At 40.8% G+C, this 22202-nt stretch overlaps 1 protein-coding gene across 1 annotated transcript in view; it reads right to left on the bottom strand.

Annotated features, from left to right (window-relative positions):
• The window catches only part of tacr1a (tachykinin receptor 1a), a 59269-nt gene that overhangs the window by 15624 nt on the left and 21443 nt on the right, over nt 1-22202 (bottom strand). Inside the window, exon 2 of the mRNA XM_083978257.1 lies at nt 17825-18019. Within this exon, the coding sequence (XP_083834383.1) occupies nt 17825-18019 (195 nt within the window). The remainder of the gene's footprint in view (nt 1-17824; nt 18020-22202) is intronic.

Raw genomic sequence — 22202 nt, 5'->3', positions numbered from 1 at the left:
TATTATTTCGGGACGGAACCTCATGTATGCGGAGAAAACAGCTGTTTAATAGCGTCAATTCAGCGCCGTTTACTGTCTGTGTCCTGCACTATGCACTAGTTGAGCTAAGTGGGGGAGAGCAGAGACCTCTTTCCTGCAGATACTATACTGAGGGGGCATCTGCACTGTCCATTCTTCCATCAACTTTATGTGAAAAGCACAGTGACATGATACATTTTATGTTTACAGACAGGGGCGTCACTAAGTTTTAAGGACAGGGGGGGCTTAGCCCCCAGGAGATGCACAAGATGTGAGCATATGTGGTGCACAAGCACAAATATTTCACAAACAAAGACTGTGAAATTGTTTCTAAAAAATTTTGGACAGATTTAACAAAGAGCATACGGTGTAAAGTTTAGGCAACCATTAGTTTTATTTCAGTCTTTTTTATTTATTTATTTATTTATTTAAAGAAAGCTAAGACCGGTGAGATTACTACAGACATGTCTGGAGTAGGCTACAGTAGAAAATGTAAATTTTTCATCTCTGCCTAGTAAGAATACTAACAAAAATCACATTAGAGTAAAATCTACCTTTGAATCATGGGATATCAGGCAAATGAATAAGTAATGTGTAGGCTAACTGTGTAAAAGTAGATGCTAAAAAAATGAACCTGAGCAATTTTGCAGCTGTTTTATTATCAGAGATACGTATGTCCAGGTGGAATTTGACCTTTGGAAAACTAATTAGGCTATATTTCACTAATAGCCTGTGTCATAATATTCACTCCATCCAAATACAACTGTTTTTGGCTCATTTTGATTTCACCTAGACCTCTTCATATTTTCCCATTCAAAGAAGACCATACAACCGAAATTAAGTTTGACACCAATATTTTACTAATAAAAAATATGCATAGAAATGTGAAATACTACATAGCTAAACAACGTGAATAACCAATTATAACACAAACCAAAATTTGCTGCAACAAGGAGCAGTCAGATGTATGTTTGTGGTAACTATAAGGAAAAGCAAACAAACTTCCTGGGCCTGTTTCAAAGTGAGGAACACAGCTGACGCTCCAGAAGGAAGTCACCCAAAAATAGTAGGCTATAGCTATGGTAAAAAAAAGAGTGCACACTTCACCCTAGAAACCTGTTCATCTTTATGTTAACAACCAGGACCATCACATTGCATTTCAGACTTTTTTTTTTCGAGCTGGAATTAAACTTTATAATATAATATTTTTGCTACTCTGTGGCTGCTACGAATGTGAGGAGCTAGTCTACTGTTTATAATAGGTGGTGTGTTCTCATCAGAATTCAGTGAAGTTGGGTCTTCTCTGGATGATCACTAGTGATGATAATATCATAAAAAATGGCATTAATCTAATATGATGTGTGTAGTTTTTATCTGTCAAAGTGCACCAGATTGAAGCCTTTTAATATAAAATTGCCCCAAATTTCTGACGCCACCCCCCCGCGCACCACGACTATGACCTCGGTATTTCAAAAATCCTGGCTACGGCCCTGTATGTAAGTGATTCCCGTCGGAAGATAGAACTATTTAAGACTTATATTAACACAAATATTCCGCTTACTTCTGCTTTAACATGTTGCACCTACAGCTCCGTTACCTCCTCTCCTCCGGTCGACACTTGCTGTCTGGGGCTCGTTAGCTATTGGCAATAATCAGTCATGTACTGTAAAAAGTTAGGATGAGAAAGTTTCCAACCTTTTCAACAAAGTCCATTTTTGTTTACAGGTTGTTTCAGGTGAGCTGGGAGGTTTAAGTAACACCATTATATAAGAGATCTGATCCCTGCTCAGTGTATGTAAACTGAGTAAGCAGGTTAGTGTTGCATGTAAATACTGTATCTGAACCAACTTCTGTCGCAACCTACAGTATGATGGCATGTCGGCATGTCCACCACAACCCTGGAAATGCAGAATGTATTCTTCTATCTTAATCACACAGGCTGGGCTGAGTGTTTGTGCAAGGCTCTTTGAGCTACAAACTAAGACAAATATCCCTTGTCATAACTGTTGTCATAACCTTGCTAAATGTAACTCCTGAACGAGCATGTAACACAAAAACACACGAGAGACAGTGAAGTAAAAACAAACTTTAAATTTGTGTTGAAACAAATCTGTCTCTGGCAACTTCATGAATTTAAATCTAATAGTTATGCATGTTTTTTAGTCTTTGCCAATTAAAACTAAGATTTTTGCATTACATAAAGTTGTGCCATCTATTGTTACAGAGCCTTCTGATGAGAACCAACTTTTAACCTTGTTAACGCGTGAAGCTGTCAACACCATGACTGAACGCTTCCACCTTGGAACCGCCGTGAACCTCATGAAAGCATATTCAGACAGACAGGGTTCGTACATGACAAATGTAAGGATCAAATCTAATCAACTTGACACGGCAACAGTTTAAAGCGTGTCTGGAGGGGAACCTTGAAAATAAAACTACTGATTATAAAAGCTTTAAATAAAGGTTTGAAAAGACGACTCTGTTGTCGAGAGGTGTTCAGAATGTTAACATTGAATGTCGCTCAGTGGCCACAGCCTCCACGCTTTTATAAAGCCTGTGAATCTTTTTCCCAGCCTGACATCCTCCACTGACCCCGAAGCACGTTGTAAAATAAAGTCACTCATTTGAGTTGGTGTGACTTAATCATCATTAGTGTTATTTCCAGAGTCTCGCTTTTAACACGATTTAAGATGTAAGTGGCAGCAGTGAGACCTCTGCTCCAATTACTGTCCAGTAAATTTAAACCCTCTCTGAAATAATCAAATATGACAGTTTCAGAATCTGGCTAATGATTTACTAATCTATCACAGACACAGTGTTTGATCTTGAGGAAACGAAAAGAGGAACCTGGAGCACACGAGTCACTGGTATGCGAATAGTTTACTTAGTGCAGAAAAAACAAGACCAACGTTTCGACGTACAACGTCTTCATCAGGGTCAAAATGACAGTGTTTGATCTTGTCAGGTCCCTGTAAGGTGTGTGTGTGCAGGAATGTGCCTAAATGTGTTAGAACATATGCAGTTTGTGTATTTACTGTCTGTGAGTGCATTAATGTCCATTAACATGTGGAAAATTGTATTAGATCACTCTGAGCATTGTACAGCGAGTGTGTGTGTGTGCGTGTGCGTGCGTGCGTGCGTGTGTGTTGTGTCAGGGATGACCCCCTGACTCCGGAGAGAGTCAGTTTTCTCGTTGAACGATGCAGCTGAGCTTCACAGGCCATTTTCTTGGCAATTAACAACAACTATGTTAATCCTACTGAATACCCAGGAGCACCGGAGCTTTCAACAGAGTAAAACCACCACACACACAAGTACATTTGTTGTCATTGGATTAAACCATGTATCTGAATCTCCTCTCAAATTTCCTCTGAACTCCAGTAGTTAGTACTGACCTGCTCCAACATTAAAGGGATAGTTCAGGATTTTGGCAAATTGGCCCATTGCCATAATCCCTATAGTTTTAGGCCCCGTCCAGACGAATACGCGGCTTCACCGAATCCGATCTTTTTCTTAATCGTTTTGAAAAAAATCTCCGTAAACACGGCATCGTTTTCAGAAATATCTGCGTCCACACGATCACCTGAAAACGACCCAAAACGCTGTAGTACCTACATACTGCAGGCGTGTGTGTGGAGTGTGTGTGGCGCTGTAGCGCTGCCTGCCACACATAAACACTTAAGACAGAGAAGAAGACGGGAAGTCCCCGCTGTAATTCAATAGAAGAAGAAGTTCCCCGCTGTATTCAAACTCAAACATGGGATTAAATGTTGACAGGGAGTCGTGTCAGAGTAAATATTACGATCAGTGATGATTAAACAGGCGCGATTCAGCTGCAGCGTCTGAGCGACCTGACGGTAGTCGGCCGAGACTGTCAGTGTGCAGCTGCTGCTGCAGCGGTGTGTGTGTGTGTGTGTGTGTGTGTGTGTGTCTCAGGTTACAGGTAGAGCGGCGGGGGGCATGACATCATCGTTTCTGAAAAAAGCCGTTTTGGCCGTCCAGACGAAAACGCTGGGGCGGCGTTTTCAAATTTTCCCACTCTGGGACCCGTTTTCAAAAAATACCGTTTTCACCCCCTGAAAACGCCGGATTCGTGTGGACGCGAGGCCAATCCGATAAAGTATTTATCCGGATTCGAAAAAAACGGATTCGTCTGGACGGGGCCTTAGAAGTAGGTTCCCGCCGGGGGGAAGTTTTTCAGCAAGCAGTCTCTGCATTTGCCTTGAAAACAACTCTGCCTGGTAACGTTGTGTTATTATCTCATAGTGTGGTGAATATGCAGGTCACAACTTGTCCACGAGAGCAATTTGGAGTTGTTGGATTGTGTATTTGATGAGTTTGATGAGGGAAACCAAGAAATCCCATTAGCCTCCGTAGTGTAGCTCTGAGCAGCTCACGGCTCTGCTCTGCCGTTCTAAAAATAGCTTGCACAATTAAAGGTTATGAACCTACTGCTATAACTATAGGGATTATGGCAATGGGCCAATTTGCCAAAAATAATGAACTATCCCTTTAAGTGAATGTAAAGACAATGAAGATGACTGAAAGTGTACCTTGTGAAGGACAGTGTTGAGGAATCATGAATAACATGCAACAGTATTACGTAATTTAATTAAAAAATGTACATAATTGAAATCCTTGTATGTGTGATTAAAAGTCGCCTTTTGAAATTTTTCATGTCAATATCCTCCTTCCAAAGCCGCAAGTTCGACACTGACACATCTGATTGGCTCTCTCTGGTCATGTGCCATTCTGCTGCTTAATTTGCAAACAGAACAATCGGTCAGTCAGCAACAATATCGGAGGCAGAGAAGATCGCATTCCTGTGTTGGAAGTTAAAAAAAACAACACTTTGCAGAGACTGCAGACAAGAGCCCTAACATTATAGTTCAGTGCAAAGAGTGTTTGCCGGAGAAAAGATGCTATCAATGGCTAAACTGATATGTCAAGATGACGAAAAATGTTAAGTGTACACAGCTGTTCTCACAGTAAAAAGAGGGACTGAAGTTCAGTCTTGCGAAGTCTTTTATTATTTGTCTTTATGTTGTCTTTACTGAAAGTTTAACACTACCAGAGGTCTTAAAATGTGAAAACAGCTGAGAGCATTCATTCAAAATGACTGAATACTTTAATTGAAATGACAGTTACACTACTATTACATTTTCAACATGGGTAGCTTGTAATTGTAGTTTTCTTCTGTAATCTTCCCAACACTGGTGAAGTCCTGCAGTTACATATCAGACATTGGGCAGTCTGAGAACAGAGAGCTCACACAGGTGTTTTCAATCACTCTGGTCATTAGACCTGTGCTCAGGTTGAAGCCGGGTGCAGCACTGAGGGCCAATTAGCAAACTGGCTGTGCTGAGAGCTATTGTGACCACAACTATGTCTGAAATCCCTTCCTGTTTACTTATGTCGAGGACTACGTTCACCCTCAGCTCTGAATGTCACAACTCTGAGGCTTCTGCCAAAATCATCTACTTTACACGGTCCTATCTACGGCATGTACACAACATCCTGCTGACGATTCCACAATGAACATACAACCACAAAGAGGTCATCCCTATGTTCCCCGGGTCCTATGTTCCCTGCTGTGTATGTTCCACCTTTCCCCAACATGCAATTTTTGGTCCCATACCTGGAAGTGGAGTTGTGACTTTGAGTGAGAAGTGGAATTGTCCCATTGGTTGGGTTTAGGCAATGAAGAAAGGAGTTGGTTAAGTTTAGTAAAAAGACCAGTTAGAGGCTAGACAGGCTAGATGGATAGAGAGAGTCCAGATAAGAGAGAGTCCATCCACCGGTAACAGCGGGGAACATAGGACCCTTTTTCAGAAAAAGGGTCCTATGTTCCCCGCGGTTACCGGGTAGGTATTTCGATCGGGGGACCCTTTTTGGGAAAAATGGGGAACATAGGAATTGGGAAAAATGGGGAACATAGGACCCGGGGAACATAGGTAAGCTCCCACCACAAACAGCCTTTGTAATAAAGTGACTGTACATGTCATTAACTAACTGAAAAAAGTGGGTTTAGTATAAATAAGTGTCTGACATGTGATTTACTGCTCTGTGGGGTTAATCTACTGTATGTTCTTATATAAAGAGCTATGAATGAGTGGCTGAGGAAGTCCTACTGACACAAGACCTGTTCCTGAGTGGCTATCGCTCACCAGCTACATCTCTTAATAGCCCTGCAAGTGGTCCATACATCACCAAACGTCTGTCCTCTTATTACCTTAGCTGTGTGGCACTTTCAGGTGAGAGCTGGTCTTCACAGGTGCAGACTGCACACACCCACACAGAAGAGAACTAATACTGTATAATAAAACCATTTCAAAGGCCTGTGTGGGTGGACCATGGCTGAGAACTGAGAGCCCTACAGAGGGTAGGTGAATTCTATCAAGGTGTGAAGAGATTCGACCCTGATACAGTGGACACTGTGAGAGGCACAGATACAATCGTACCCCACCAGCGCAACTTAATCCAGCAGAGCCACAGTTAATGTTATTAGTGATGACCTCTCTTTTATTTCACGCTTGTTTTCCCCGGAGTGGAGAAGGTAAATGCAGTGAAACTTAATCTTGTCTTTAATTAAACCAAGACGTCAAGCCTTTTACCACACCGATGTAATCAAACACTGCTCAAAGTGTTAAATACAACAGGAAACTGATGCCACAGATAGTGTTTACCATAAAGCTGAGGAAAATTTATTCAGCTGTCACAATCTACTTAGTAGCAGAAATGTGATTTGTATGCACATTAGGTCATGCCCATAGGAGTAGGCTACTGAGCTGGAGGAGAATTCTTGAGTAAATACTTGTAAATAATGTGTGTGTGTTTGTGATTTTCTACAGTTCAGATTTGAGCAAGATAGACAATATATAACCCGTCGCATCTGTTATCACATCTGTTATATTAAATTTCGGGGAGCAGAGGAAGCAGAAGTAACCAGATTAATATCATTGTCCCCTCTCTCTTTGACACCCTTCATTGGATTTATTATCAGAGAGGTGTGAAATTGGCTCTAACAGCTCGCTAATACCCTTACATGAAGGAAAAAAAGAGTGGAAACAGGCTTAATATAAAGTAGAACAGGCCATCAGGCGTTGTAATTCATCAGCATCGTCTGGGATAAATGTCTTAGTTTACACAGCAGCCTGAAGGAGAAGTGGAGCCTGGTTCATACAGTTGGCTCTCATAAAAGCTGAGCAGATGTGATCGCTGTTCAAACCAGGGCAGAAGAGGAATACCTCCATTCTCAGCTCTTCTCTGGCTGAAGCTTGTGTGTGTTATTTCTCAACTCTCACTGCTTTTTTGTGTGTGAAAGGACCTCTAGTTTTTCTCTTTGAGATTATCAGGCATGTCTCACCAGGCTCAGGCTGTGAGTAAAGACGTTGTCACGGTCAGAGAGGTCAGCAGCCTGTTTCAACACTGCTCAACAGCCACATCTCTGCATCAGCATCCGCTTAACCAAAGACACTGCACACATTGAAAGCAGCACTGCCATGACACCAGATAGCTACCATGTCCATCTAAATGGACTCTTCCTGAAGTGCTTCTCCTCCCCGACTCCTCCAGACAGTGAATCATGAAGCAGAAGTGTAAATCATGCAGGGAACTGATGGATTGATTAGCTAATCCTGCTGATTTGCATGATTAAAGTGGCTTTGTAGGTGGTGCAATTTTTGGTTCAAGTTCCAAAATCACAGAAATCAAAGTCTTTGCCGGGATTAATAAAACAATGGTGCCATTAAGGAATGATCCAGCAGCTGAAGTGTTTTAATTGCACAAGCACATGATCAGTGAAAAAAGTTTAGAAAGACACAACAGAACACATAATTTAGTCAAAAGCGTGTACAAACTTTAATTGGTATCGTACATTGTATCAATTTAATACCTAACCCTTGTCTCTTTTACTTTTACTTTGTATTTATATCATTTTGTATTATATCATTGCTCTGTGTGTCATGTATCTTGTAAGTTGCTGGACGACTTAAAGGCCTCATGCTGTGCACTTTTCTCTGGGTTTATTTACCTGCTGATATCCCTAACAAGATGTATCATTGGTTTTGAGTACCTGTGATCTGCTTAATATCGTTTATATTGCCCCTTTCTGTTGCCTCTTTCTGGAGCTCTAGCAGGCACAGGTCATTTGGCCAATCAGAAGAGAGAATGAGAACCTCTCCTCTGATTGGCTCACTGTTTTTGAGTGGCATGTGGTCGGGCCAATCACAGGCAAGTAACTGAAACCTAAGCTGCATTCATAAAAATTGAAAAAAAAAAAAAACTGGTTACAGTGGGCGGAGTTACCTTGTGTGTGACATCACAGAAAGGAGGAAGTGCTGCTCATCTTAAAGATAATGTTCCTACAAATGGGCAGTGTGTGTTTCTCCGTTTATGACCAGTTTGATGCAGGGGACAGTATATACGTGGCCCAGAGACCTCCCCAAGCACGAAAAAATAACCAAAATCACATTTTTCATGCCATGGGGCCTTTAAAGGTTATAGCTACAACTTTTTCATCAAAAGGATTAATTTTTCAAAAATAATGCATCCACAGAATGTCTAGAGGGGTGCAGAATAAAAGTATTAATTTTACAGAATTAAAAAAAAAAATATATATATATTAATAATTGTTTAATAAATTTTGGCGGGTCCGAAATATATAAATATTTACATCTCGTTACATTGGCAACGTCGGCATGCAATGATCTCTGTGGCAACAGCATTAGAACGTTGATGTCATGTGTCTACTGCTGTAACTGGCAACCAGTAAAACGGAAGGTTGGAGCGAGAGCAGGCAGTGTGACTTCTACACCTACTGGCCAGGAGGAATTAAACTTGTAGCTATCACCTTTAATTTCCTATCAGGGGGATGAATAAAGCATTTTCTATTCTATTCTATTCTATTCTATTCTATTACATATGTCGGCCCTGGGTTAGAAGTTTAGAAGAAATCAACTCCTCTCTTAAGTTAAATGTATTGTCTCTTCTCTTATGGAAATCTTGGTCAAATAAGCAGCAACTGTTTGATAAAGAAGTCATTAAAAGGTACACAAGCAAAAAGTACAAGTACATAAAACAAAACATGTACTAAAGTGCAGTACATGAGTACTTGTGTACTTGTGACAAGTGTTGAAACAAGTTAAATTCCACCACTGTCTGTTGGTGACTATTTAAAGTCTCCCATGAACCAGGAATGGATCTTGATCCAGAGAATAGACTAGTCCTGCAACAATTCAGAGGTGCACCAGCTCTTTGCAAACAATTATCAAAGTTTTCATAATTGCAAGAGAAGCAGCTGTAGCAGAGCAGAGTGTGTCCCTGAGGGGCCTCAGCAGACCCTTTCCTCACACTGATGGATAACGCTTTGGGGAATAGCGGCTGTGCTATGTCACCTTGCTGTCATACAAGTTGAATCAATAAAACCACACTCAGTGGAGGCCACAGATGCTCTGACGAACTATATGCACTAACTTATATTGTTTTCATTTCTTGGACCGCTGCCTCTTTTGTTCTCCCCGAGGACAATCATGTTTTAGATGTCTATATTTCTTGGCTGTTGCTGTGTGTGGGAATGTGTTGGAATGACTGAGAATATAAACGCAAACATGCTAAGCAAATGTTTAATGCATGAAAACAAGCAGGGGAGGCAGAGCCCGTGCATAGTTCAATACCATATTACCAAATGAATTGTATCAACACAGAGCAGCATTACAGTGCAGATTAACTGAATGTGAAGGAAATGCATATTTGTGTGCATAATCAAATTGTGCATGCACATGTTTATCTAAACGTGCGTGTGTGAGTAAGTGTGTTAGCATCAGTATGTATGAATAATGAATGTGTGTGTTGGGAGGAAGGGCAGCTGTCTCTGACTCTGCCTGCCAGCAGAGGCTAAAGAGGTACCAGGACGCCTCGCTCCGCGCTGCCTTACTGGCACTAATCACAGGCTCATGTTGTGCAAAGCCCAATTTAGTGGAGAAAGATAACATAGGACAAGGTGTGCTCTGAGTGTGATTTCCTTTGTGTGTGGCTCCACATGGTGCACATGTGTGTGTGTTTGTTCAGAGTATCAGTCTTTTTTTGGAAAGGCTTCTTTTCTTTTCTTATCTCATGGAGAACAAATATTCTCATAGGGATGAAAAGATGAAGAGGGTTCTTCAAAATGAGAAAAAAAAATTCTCAGCAGGTAATGAGTTGTGGGGTTTACTGTTAATCTTTGTCCCTCAGTGTCCTCCACCTGAAAGTTACTGTGACAGGAGGTGTTAAAAGCCCCAAACCCCCCTGGGGGAATGCGGTTTGATGCTTTTAACGAGGAAAGTCTGGTCTTGCGTTTAGCAGCAGTTCTAGTAACAAGGGGCAGATCGAGGTATCATGGGATGTCACCCATTACATTAACACCTCTGTGCACTTGTAACCTTCAAGATAAGTCCGTCATCACCAACGTGATTCTGCAACCAGAACCACCATTCACCATCTGAGATGACCTTTGTCCACCAGACATGTCCAGTTCTTCATGGACTTTGGCAGATTGGTCTGTTTGGAAACCACAGACTGTCTGCTGTCACACACCATGACAGGGGTAGAAGAAATACTAAGATCTTGAGTTGAGAGTTGCAATACTGCATTGTTATTATATACCATATATGTGCAATATATTTTATCAAAGGGAGCTACATTTTAAATTTATATTTCATAATCTGATCTGTAAATTCTTAAGGGTTCCATATTTTACTGTTGATATAATATAAGAAGATGTATTTGTAGTTTTAAGAATCCAAAAACATAAAATGTGTGAACACTGAACCGTGGTTTTTTTCTTTTTAAAAATATTCTTAATGTTTTTGTCCCTCTAATTGTAGTTTAATTTCTTGGCAGTTATTGTGTTTGTCTTTCCTGACACTATTATAGAAGATTAACATTATTGTGTCTAGGAATTTCTAACTTATCTTTTGCTCAGCTACATTGTAAATGATGTCTTTACCTCAATGCATTCCTGAGTTAAAATACATAATGGATGAATGAAATACAAGACAAACTAAATCCTGTGAGGTTGGAAGGTGGGTCCAGGTGGGTGGGGCTTGGTGACTGCTTTGTTGTGACATCACAAAGTTACAGAAGTCCTTATGGCTGGTTTTAAAGGCTTAGTTTCTGAATACATGTTGTATGCATTTCCCTGTGGACTGATGCTCTTCTCACAGTGTTGATATAGAACCTAGACCTGCCTCATAATCACTCTACACATGGACATCTCCCTTTATATTATACAGGGTCTTTAAGTTGATCAGAGGCATGGTTAAAACATATGTAATGACAAAAATCATATAATATGTATCCCTGAAAAGTAGTAAAATAGTAGAAAATCCTTTATATACTAAAGCAAAACTTTACTTCTTCAGTAAACGCTCTATTCAGACTTTAAACGTGTGCTGTGGTCTGGAATTAGCAGTTGCGCCTCGCAGTGGGACTGTAATTTAGTTGTGAGGGCGGATGATTACTTGTTACTGTGTCTCATTGTCTAATGAGAGCTGCCTCCTACACAGTGCCTCTTCGTCTTGAAAAAGCCCAACAGCTCTTCAGCTTTAACAACATGAGGTCTTAAGTGAGTAGGTCATTTTCAAAGTTTGGTTCATTGCTCTTAGTAATCAGTTTACATACAGAGCTGGTGAGAGTGTATGTGGTGGGGTTGAACAGTAATAGAGTTGGCACAAACTGACTCACCTACAGTATATGCTTCCAAGTCTCTGTCGATGTACAGTGCAAAATCTATTAATATCACAGTTATGGCTGGGAGACAATGAGGTTTTTTTGGTTTGTTTTTGCCAGTTCTTTACTACTGACCTTTGTCTGTTAAAACAAGCACAACAGCTAACATTTCTTATATTTTCAATGAAATTATACAATATTATGAGATTAAAGGAGAATTCCAGTCATTTTTGACCCCTAAATCGTTGTCCTGATGGTCACCCGGTGTTGGGGGGAGCAAAAAACGCGACTAAAATTGATACCAGGGGGGGGCTGTGCGTGGCGCAGTGGTTAGAGCGGCCGCCCCATGTAGAGGCTACAGTCCTCAACGCAGGCGTGCCCGGTTCGAATCCCGCGTCGGGCAGACATTTCCTGCATGTCATCCCCCTCTCTCTGCCTCCCCCTTTCCTGTCTGTCTCACTATGTGCTATCAAATAAAAAGGCAAAAAGGCCAAAAAATATACTCAAAAAAAAGCAGGCAGACTGGAGTTACACCATGGCTAGCGATAGCGACAACGCTAAAGTATGGGGGCAATTTTTTCAAACACTCAAACAATCAAATATCTATTTTAGTCGCGTTTTTTGCTCCCTCCAACACTGGGTGACCATCAGGACAACGATTTAGGGGTCAAAAATGACCGGAATTCTCCTTTAATTGGCTTTTTGGTAACAGTTCTGGTAAGAAATGTGTTTTACTTTCTTGATCGTCATTCATCCATCCAGTGAAACTTTTATGTTTAGCTCAGTGGATCAACACAGCTTTATGTACTTTGATGCCAGCCAGCAGACAGACTGTAGACAGCGACGACGGTGGCGATGTGGAAAGATCTGCAGAGAAAGGCTAGTGGGACCTGACTGGGGGTCAGCCTTAATCAGACGTCTGATTTTCAGCTTTAGTGGCTGAGCTGAATGACTGCTGTGTTCTCACTCAGCCTCTATGTGTCACTGATTACAGTTTCATTAAAAAAGTAATATGTGCAGCAGGCATCCCATCATGAACAGTGAAATTACTGTTGCGCAACCTCATAACAAACTATATTTCCATGGAGGAAAGCGACAGAGGCAGGGGGCGGGGTGGGGAAGGCAGCAGCGGAGCAGAGTAAACACTGGCTGATGAAGTGAGAGCTTGCCATCAGTAGAGCTGTGATCAGAGCTGTGTTTGAGTGCCTGCACGCCTGCGTCACTGCGTGGCTGCTCCTCCGTCTTTGCTGAACTGCTGCTTGTGTGAGCATTTATGGAAGTGAGCCTGCGCTACATTTGCCAGCGGGATTACAAAAAGACAAATAGAAGAAACTGGAGGTTACTGTGGTGGCATGAAGTATGAATAAATCATTCCCAGGCATGCTGAATTAACCTGTTTTTTTTTTTCTGAAGCAGCTTCTGAAGTTTGTCTAGCACGGCAAGGTTTTAGTGTGTGTGCAGGAGGAAGATTAACACATGCATTTGCACTATAAAAACATTTCTCCGCCCTTTCTTTGATTGTAGATCATGGAGCAAGGGGAAATGAAATCGGTGTGCTTCTTTTGCAGTTTCCTCAGCACAGGCAAGCAATGCATACATGCAAGAGCGGTTAGAATGATTCACATTAATGTTAAGTCACTGGTATGATATGAGCGGCCCTTGCTTCTATTTTAGCTGCCTAAGGAAAGATGATATCTGGAGGAAAGGTGACTCGTCAACCCTGACTGTCAATGAACTGCCTGACCAGGGTCACAGTGCCTGAAAACCATGCTCAGTGCTTGTTGTAACCTTCTTTCACCCTGTTGCATCACAATTACTCCAATCATGTCTGGCAAAACATCTTGTCAGGCTAATTTTATACATAGAGCACTTGAACTGGATGATGGGAAACATTATGCTAAGGTAACAATAATGATGGCAATATAACAACAATACTGAGTTCTTCATTGTTTGAGCCTCACTGTGCAGAATGAAGTTTATTTTCCAGATAGATAGATAGATAGATAGATAGATAGATAGATAGATAGATAGATAGATAGATAGATAGATAGATAGATAGATAGATAGATAGATAGATAGATAGATAGATAGATAGATAGATAGATAGATAGATAGATAGATACCTTTATTTAATCCCAGAGGGGAAATTTAAAATGTCACCAGCAGCAGCTGTGCTCTGCTGTTTCTCTGTGCTGTACAGCTGAACTGTAACCTCTGTTCAATGTAAGAGCAACCAGCTGTGGTCCATGACACTTAAGCCTGAAGATCCATCAACATCTGGCTTTTATTGGCAGTAGGAAAGGGTACAACTGGTGTTCACGCATACGTCAAGTGGCTCGCTGTTGATGTTAACACAAATGTCAGGACCAGTCAGTAATGTTGTCAGGTTTTAGTTCAGTTTTCTATCTATCCTGTTTTTGTTTGTTTGTTTTTTTAACTCTGCGTCTTACCCCTCTCTTCATTTCAAGTTTCCTGCCTGTGTGAATTCTCTGTCTCTATCCCCTCTCTCTTGTGTATATAAGGGGAGACACAACAGGTGAATAGGGTAAAAATGTTAAATAACAGATATCACCGTGAAACTTCCCAAGTTTATCACTTACTCTAAGACAAATATTTTTTGTATTACAAGTCTTGTCAAATGTTATGTTTAAATATGTAAATGAGGCAATATCTGATGAAATATGCGCTAATTTGCATATAACCAAAATCTGAAAAATGGATAAAGCCCCTTTCAAAATTCTTGTCTTATTTTGTTGACATATTAGAGTCAGAAGTTTTTACCGAGGGGATTTTGGATATCTCTTTTTATTACTTTGTAAATGAGAAAATACTGTCACCAGCTCTAAAAAAAAAAAATCTAATTTCACCCTGTTTTTAGGAATAAAATGTTGTATAATTCAGGCTGTGAATGATATATCATATATCTAAATATAAATATATATAAATATCATCACATGCTGAAGTGGAGATTTCGGGCCCAGAGTCTGAGGAAACACTCATTTTGAGAAAACGGCCTTTAAAGACTTGTACTGTAAAATTCCATAGATTGTTAATGTAAATCATACTTTTACAATTGGTTGCGGATACAGAGGAGATGACCATTTTTGGAGTGTTCAGGAGAGAAAGAGAGCTTTACAATGATACCCGACATGACATGGGTCAGACAACAAGCACAGCCCAGTATGTCACAGTAGCTGCTACCTTTTGGTGAATTTAGGAGAAATCTACTGACGAAAGAGACAAAATAAAGTAAAATAACCACCTTGATCTGTATTTTCCATCATTTCTTTCGACTTTTCTGACTTGCCTGTAGTGTCTCGTCTTGAGCCGTTCTCCCCTTCCCTCTGTGCCAGTTCGTCTCATCTATCTTGTCGTCTCACCCTGTGTCGTGTGCTCCATTGTATCGCCCTTTCCTAGAGTTGTCACTGACATACTGTACGTCGATAGATAGATCTAGTCATCACTCTTTTCTTTTTTACACCCAACATTAACACGTGTTTTCAGTAATCGGATTACAATCGGATAGCGCTCGAGCACATGAAAGTACAGGTGTAAACGCACCCAAGACACATTGAGGATTGTGATCCGTTCAGGAAAACCACCTCCAAAGGTCAGGGACAAATTGTGACCACATTGAACACAAGTGTAAACGGCAATGCATCTTGTATCTGCATACAACTACGCAAAATACGTCATCGCGGAGCGCTATGGTTTCTAAAACAAACTAGCCTGGTGGACAGCAGCGGTGAGCGCCAAAAGCTACTGTATGGAAAAATGTGGTGGATGCTCATGGTCTGAGTTGAGGATGAGAAAAGTGCGTACAATAGCGCAACTTCACGGATGGCTACACTTTTCTATTCTTCTACTATTTATTTCATTTTTTAATTTACCCACATAAATGTGTGATCGGATCTCAATTGGATTTTACAGTAATGTAGACACTGGAGACGGATATTAATGCCAGGTGTAAATGCTATCCGGTCAAATTACAATTATGCATGTTAATGCCAGGTGTGAACAGGGTATTTGTTCCTTCATGTTTCCTTTTTGGCTTTCTGACTTTCTTTTGTATTTTTGGTTGCAGACTTTTTTGTGTTCTTTTTTCACACTGTCTTGGACTAAAGTGAATATAATCACCGCTCATCCGTAGACAGGATTCTTCTGTGAGGTGCTGGAGCTGTCTTGGACTAAAATATAGAGCTTTTTGTTGTTGTTGTTTTTATTGTGTTCAGAGACTCATTTGCCCCCTTTTTGTCCCCTCAATAAACTGATTCATTCACCCGTCTTCTCGTCTGCATTTGGGTCCTGTCCTTCTCAAACTGTGAACACAGGTGAACTCTGAAAGTTTTGCACCATTTTCATATTTCTGATCACAGACACTCTCACCTGTCTGACCAGCACAGGGCTGTTAAACCAGACACAGCCACACTGAGCTCAGCGATGAAAGAGCAGCAGCCACAAAATAAAGTTTAAAAAAAAAAATACAAAGTCATCATCAAAGCGTCTCACTTGGGGGCTTTGACATTGTGTGTGTGAGTGTCGGAGAGTGCTCTGTACTGTATCTGAATGTGGTGACATGTCCTGTCTGGCAAACTCTGAGTATAAACAATCAATTGCCTTTTTTTTTTTTTAGTATTTGCCAGTTTTTACAGAAAAAATAATATGTTTTTCTGATGTTAGAGGTAATACATAGTGTGATGTGGTGACCTGAAATGTCTGAGCTGCAAAAACTGTGAAAAGACATCATCTATGAGACATCCTGTTTCCATACTGAAATCAACAACATTTGTGTATTTAGATTTAGATTCAGTATCTGCTCCATCCTTTAGAGGCACATACTTCTAATATAACACTATAGAAGCTTCAACTTTCTGAGCTATTTCTCACAAATGATCCGTTGCAAAGCTCATATAAATTGTATCACAGGAGTGCATATTTTCAGAGTGAAGGAAAATGAACAAAAGCAGAAACGAAATGCACAACAACGCTGTAAATAGGGAGAAATGGGCTACTGATTGAACAGAAGATCAGACTTTGACCCTTCACGACTCTAAATCAGAAAAACATCCTGCCTCAGGAGGACAATCCCCTCAGCCTTAGTTATTGTGTAGAAATTAACATTCTGCGCAGCCCTCAGCCTAAACTCTATCAATCAGCTGCTCCTCTAAGCACCAACAGTATCAAATCAAGTCTGTATTGGGCTACTTACTGGGACAATAAAACAGGCTCTGTCATTTATCAGATTCAAGGTAAAATTACAAAGTCAGACAGCTGGCTATAAGAGAAGTTGGAATCAATAGTCTGTATAAAATGTGGCGCCATTCCTCTGAAACCCCTCTGCACATCCCTCTCCTGTTGCGCTTCGATACAGCAGTTATAAAAACAGACGTGGTGGGCATGCAGGGCTCCATTCACTACAAATAAAAAATAAATCATACCCTGCTGTGGTGGCACATGGGAGGTTCGCCTGAGTGCTGACAAACTAAAGCCTGTTCTCTTTATACATTTATTTATTTATTTGAAGAGCTTGCTAAGTGAGGGTAAAAGCCACAAGTTAGTGATCTAACATGCGTGTGAAAAGCTGAGCCAAGTGGGAATCATTGCTGTCAGCTTTAATCTGAAGAGCGCTGATTTAGATCTAAAGAACTGAATGGATGAGGAGTTCTGGACCTGCATAAATCAAGATTATATTTTTTAAAAACCTCTTGAAAAATAAAAAAGCGTGCTTCAATTTGTCATAACTTATAACTTAAACTGTATATTGATCTTCAAAGCTTTTTCTTTCTATGATTGATTTATACACATTAGTCTCTTGTTATATTAAACTAGACATTTTTGTCGTGTACAACATGCTGTTAACGCTGTTCTTCCTCTTTGTAGTAGAAATGGATTGTGCAGTAAGGCCTCAATCAAATCCAATGCTTCTTTACTCTTACCCAAATCAAAGCATTCACAGCTGACAGAACACAAATCCCCGACAATATGCCTTCAGTTTGTTCACTACAAAGAACAAAAAGCTTTCAAACAGCGTCCGCCTACATATGCTGTCACGTTCACTGACTATTGGAAGAGTTTTTTCTTTCATACAAAGAAGACTCACATCGTTTTGAAGTCACACACAGTGTACTCGGGCCAGTCGATGTAGCACACCACCCGATCCGGGAGCTGGTCCGTGTTGGAGTAGTAGTACTGGGGGAAGGCCAGGAGCAGAGCCAGCGCCCAGATCACCCCCACCACCACCTTGGTCTCTGTGGACGACATGCGCTGCTGCAGAGGGTGGATGATGGCCATGTACCTGCAGAGATGAAGGGGAGAGGAGTCAGTGATGCAGAAGAGCTGTTCTTATATAATATTACACAATATCAACGTCCCAATTAGAAATGGAGAGAGTCAGCGTGTCTGGCCTCTGTCTGGGAGTCTGACCCCTCAGACTGGCGCGGACTGCAAATGATTCCACAAGAATCCTGAATATGGCAACTTTCTTTAAATTCAAGGTTCCTTATCTAATCATTTTCTGCCCTCGGGTCAAGTATTCAGAGAGATTGCCTTCTCAAATGTGTTTTTTCCCCCCTACTAGGCTGTTTAGAGAAAATTAACTTTGGCATATTGTCATGGCCTTGAGCCTGCCGCCATAGTGGCTCAGTTTTCTGTTGTTTTGGACTCTTGTTTTCTTCAGTTCCTGTTTTTATTGTGCTTTTTGTTCCAGTGTTACTTCCTGTGTTTTCCCTCCACACCCTCCTTGCACACCTGTCCTGTGTTTCACCTCGTCAGCCCTGCCCTCCTGTCTCCTCACCTGTTGCTTGTTACTTTGATTAGTTCTTGTGTATTTAGTCTTTCAGTTCCTTGTCCAATTATTGTGTTTGTGTCAAGGTGTTTTGTTCTCCTGCCTTGTCCTGTGTGAGTTTGTTTGCAAGTACCTGTGTTCGCTCCTGCATTTGGGTCCATCTTTCCAACCCTGACACATACTGTATGTCCTTCACCTGTAGTTTACCACCTTTTCCAGCCCACTAAGGCTCACATCAGACTCAGTAACACAATGATACAATGTCGTCCAGTAGTAAAGAGGTCTAGAAAAGTTCCCATCATTAGCCTAAATAAAAAGGCTTTGAATCAAAAAGAACATTGAAGAGAGTTTGTTGATACATACTTTTCAAAGACATTTTTCTTTATTTTTTTAATTTAAAGGTACATTGTGTAGGAATTACTCCCATCTAGCGTTGCAGTTGTAGATCGCAAGCAACTCAATCATATTTTTCATGCTGCATTCACGTGAAATTGGGCAGACGGCAGCCGCTGCACGTAACGGCATAAACAAGCCTCTATGTAAACAAGTGGTCAGTCAGCACGAGGCAAAACAATACACGTGACAATATGTTGTCATGGCGATGTGGTATTGTTTAACTGACCCACGTTTTACCGGCTTTCTCTCGACTTCTGTGACTAAAATGACAATCTGGTTTGTTACCGACGGCCGTCTGCCCGACTGCACATGAACGCAGCATCAATGCTCTGGTGTCACCGGTGAGTTACTGAGCTGAAAACTATTTTAGAGCATTATCAGCTGTAGGATGGTTGCTAACCAGTGTTCTGGTGAAAAATGTATGGAAGAAGATGAACAATGAGAGGGAAAACAGGATGGCAATACTCCCATCCACAGCTCACAAGGGGTCACTGAATGGTTTGAGTATGAAAATGATGAGAGACCTGTGGGACATTACCACCACCATCATCAAATCTCCAGATGAGGGAGTACTGGTAAATATAATGCACTTAAAAATAGATTTTGTATTGACCGCTTTATGTGCGAAACCACATTCACCCATTCACACCAAGCTTTCTTTCTACATACATGATGTAACACCTTTATCTCACACACACTGCATGACGTCCTTTACTTCTTGAGCCACTGCCAAATATTTTTTTGGGGAAGAATGGTGGTTATTCCTCCAGAGTTTAGAGAATGAATGCCAAGACCCAACACCTCCCAAAGATGCACCATGTTTGGTTTTTCCTTTTATTTGTTACCTGTCTATGAATTAAACGGTGTTTCTGCTACAGATAGATAGATAGATAGATAGAAAGAAAGAAAGAAAGAAAGAAAGAAAGAAAGAAAGAAAGAAAGAAAGAAAGAAAGAAAGAAAGAAAACCAGAGATAAGTGTGTTTAACTGTTTATTGGAGGAGGATCTGTACTGATGGAGGTCAAACTGTTCAGTATGTGATCATTGGGTAAGAGACATAAATAGGGAAACTCAAACTAAACATTCACACACAACCAGCAGGATGTGAATATACAAACACACTCACTCACACATACAGGAAAGATATTAAAGGGAATGTTCTTTTTGAAAGTGAACAGGTCAACCCACACAGTGAGATCTGATTTGCCAAAATATATGGGCAACTGGTAAAAAAAAAAAAAAAAATTTTAAGAGGACGGAGCCTTCTCTGGTTATAATATAAAGAGCATCAGCCATGAAGTAGAAATGATTCCCCTCGACGTTTGAGTAATCATTTCACATTGTTATGATCAGGCTCCTAATCAGAGACGGCAGAGTGCATGATTAACTTAAAATGACCTTGTGCATTATAACCAGTGAGTCTCATCATGGAAACACTTCTGCTGACAGAAATCGTTCCCTTTAGTTAAAAAAAGGGAAAATCAAAATCATTTCTGTTTAATTTCTTTCTTTCTTTTTAACCAACTGTGACCATTTCTGACTGCATTTATCAGAGTCGAAGTTGTATTGACTTTCATTTCAACCCCTTAAACTTGTTCTTTTTAAAAACGTAATTACCTGGACGTTAGATTTATTCACAGGCACAGCAGTGCTGACATTATTTACAACCGTTTTCTCTGCAGGACATTCATTTCATTTTAATTCAATTCTTTTTTCTCAAATACTATTCAGACTATTTCATATTGTATATTACAGGAAACATGAACTATATCTTAATGTGCATTGACTATAAAGCATTAACATCGGTGTTATTATATTTTTGGCTCCCTCTGAAGCATAGCTCTTAACTAAAACACCATCCTGAGCCAAGGCAGTCTAATTAAAGGCTTAATCCCACTAATAACCCAAATGAATCTGCTAAATGGACTAATTACATCAGAGACAAGAGGAGGCCTTTGAAATCAAACGCTCCCAGCGGCTTGCTGAAAATGGAGGGGATCACAGCCTGGGCTTTACTTTGGCTCAGCTTCAAACAGCAGTGGCAGCCATGCAGTGTTTCTTCATGTAGGTGAGTCAGAGTCAGGCTGTTGATGTCTGAATCAAACACACACCTGCAGAGTGGTCCCCTCGCTGGACAGACCGAGTCACCATCACACCAGCTGGCATGCAAACACTGGACTCAGATTTATGCTTCCCGGACTCCAGACCACAACTCTTACAAGTGCACTTAACCTGTCATGTATGAAGGCTGTTGTTTATTATGAATGATGGAAGATCTCATCATGGCTTTCTCTTGGAGCATTATATAATTTCAAAGGATCAAATTTAGTCTTTAAAGTTACAATTCTGGCTCAAATGCCAGATTAAATTGACATTGCTCCGATACAGTAAATATGAAGACTAGCCATAGCTCAGCGAGGACTGTAAATGAGTGAACAGACTTTCTCCAAAGGAAATCCCACTCACCCCCCTCTCAGCACTGCAAGTTATATTGAGCCTGTTTACACCTGTCATTAAAATGCCGCTTGAGTGGTCAGATCACATTTATGTTACTGCCAGTGTCACTTCCACTACAAATTACAAATTACGTGCAGTGCATGCACATGGCATTTTGGATAAATGCGTCTCAGATCACCTCGGCAAGTGGTTGGACAAAATGTTTTACAAAATGTTTTGGTGCCAGTTTACACTGTATGTATTTAGGGCTAATCACTTGTGTCTGGTGATTTAAGACACATTCTAATGACAGGAGAGGTGTACCGACAGGTAACGGCAGAGGGTTTGCTGCTGATAAGAAGTTTTCTTTAAAGAAGAACAAGATTACTGCAAAAGAGGTATACGAAGGGTTAGGAGTCTTATTCCTCATGTCTCCTGTTCATGTGTCAAAGTGTGCTTGTATTAAAGCAGAAGTGAGTGATATATTTGTGTTAATATAAGTCTTAAATAGTTATATCTTCCGACAGCAATCACTTACATAGAGTGTTTGGACCGAAACACCGGTCTGTCAGTCACTCTGCTCTGCTCTGAGCCGAAGAGAAAACATTTATCGTATCCTACAGTTTTTATCCAATGAGGAGAGAGAACGGCATGCAGGGCTGTGTGTGCAGCCTTTTTCCGACCGTGAAGTGGTACCAGTTCGATCTGGTACGAGTTCACCGGTCGGAAGTTACGAGTGGCCGTTATAGTGACTTTCACCGGTAAAACAGGTCGGAAAAACACGAGTGGGTTGCCTGAAACGCTACAAAGTCGTAAGTTGTGACTTGAAGCTGTAATTTACGATTTCAAAAGCCTGCCTGGAA

The sequence above is a fragment of the Trachurus trachurus genome (genome assembly GCF_905171665.1).
Source record: "Trachurus trachurus genome assembly, chromosome: 9".
Classification (NCBI taxonomy): Eukaryota; Metazoa; Chordata; class Actinopteri; order Carangiformes; family Carangidae; genus Trachurus; species Trachurus trachurus.
This window is presented reverse-complemented; position numbering and strand designations above follow the sequence as displayed.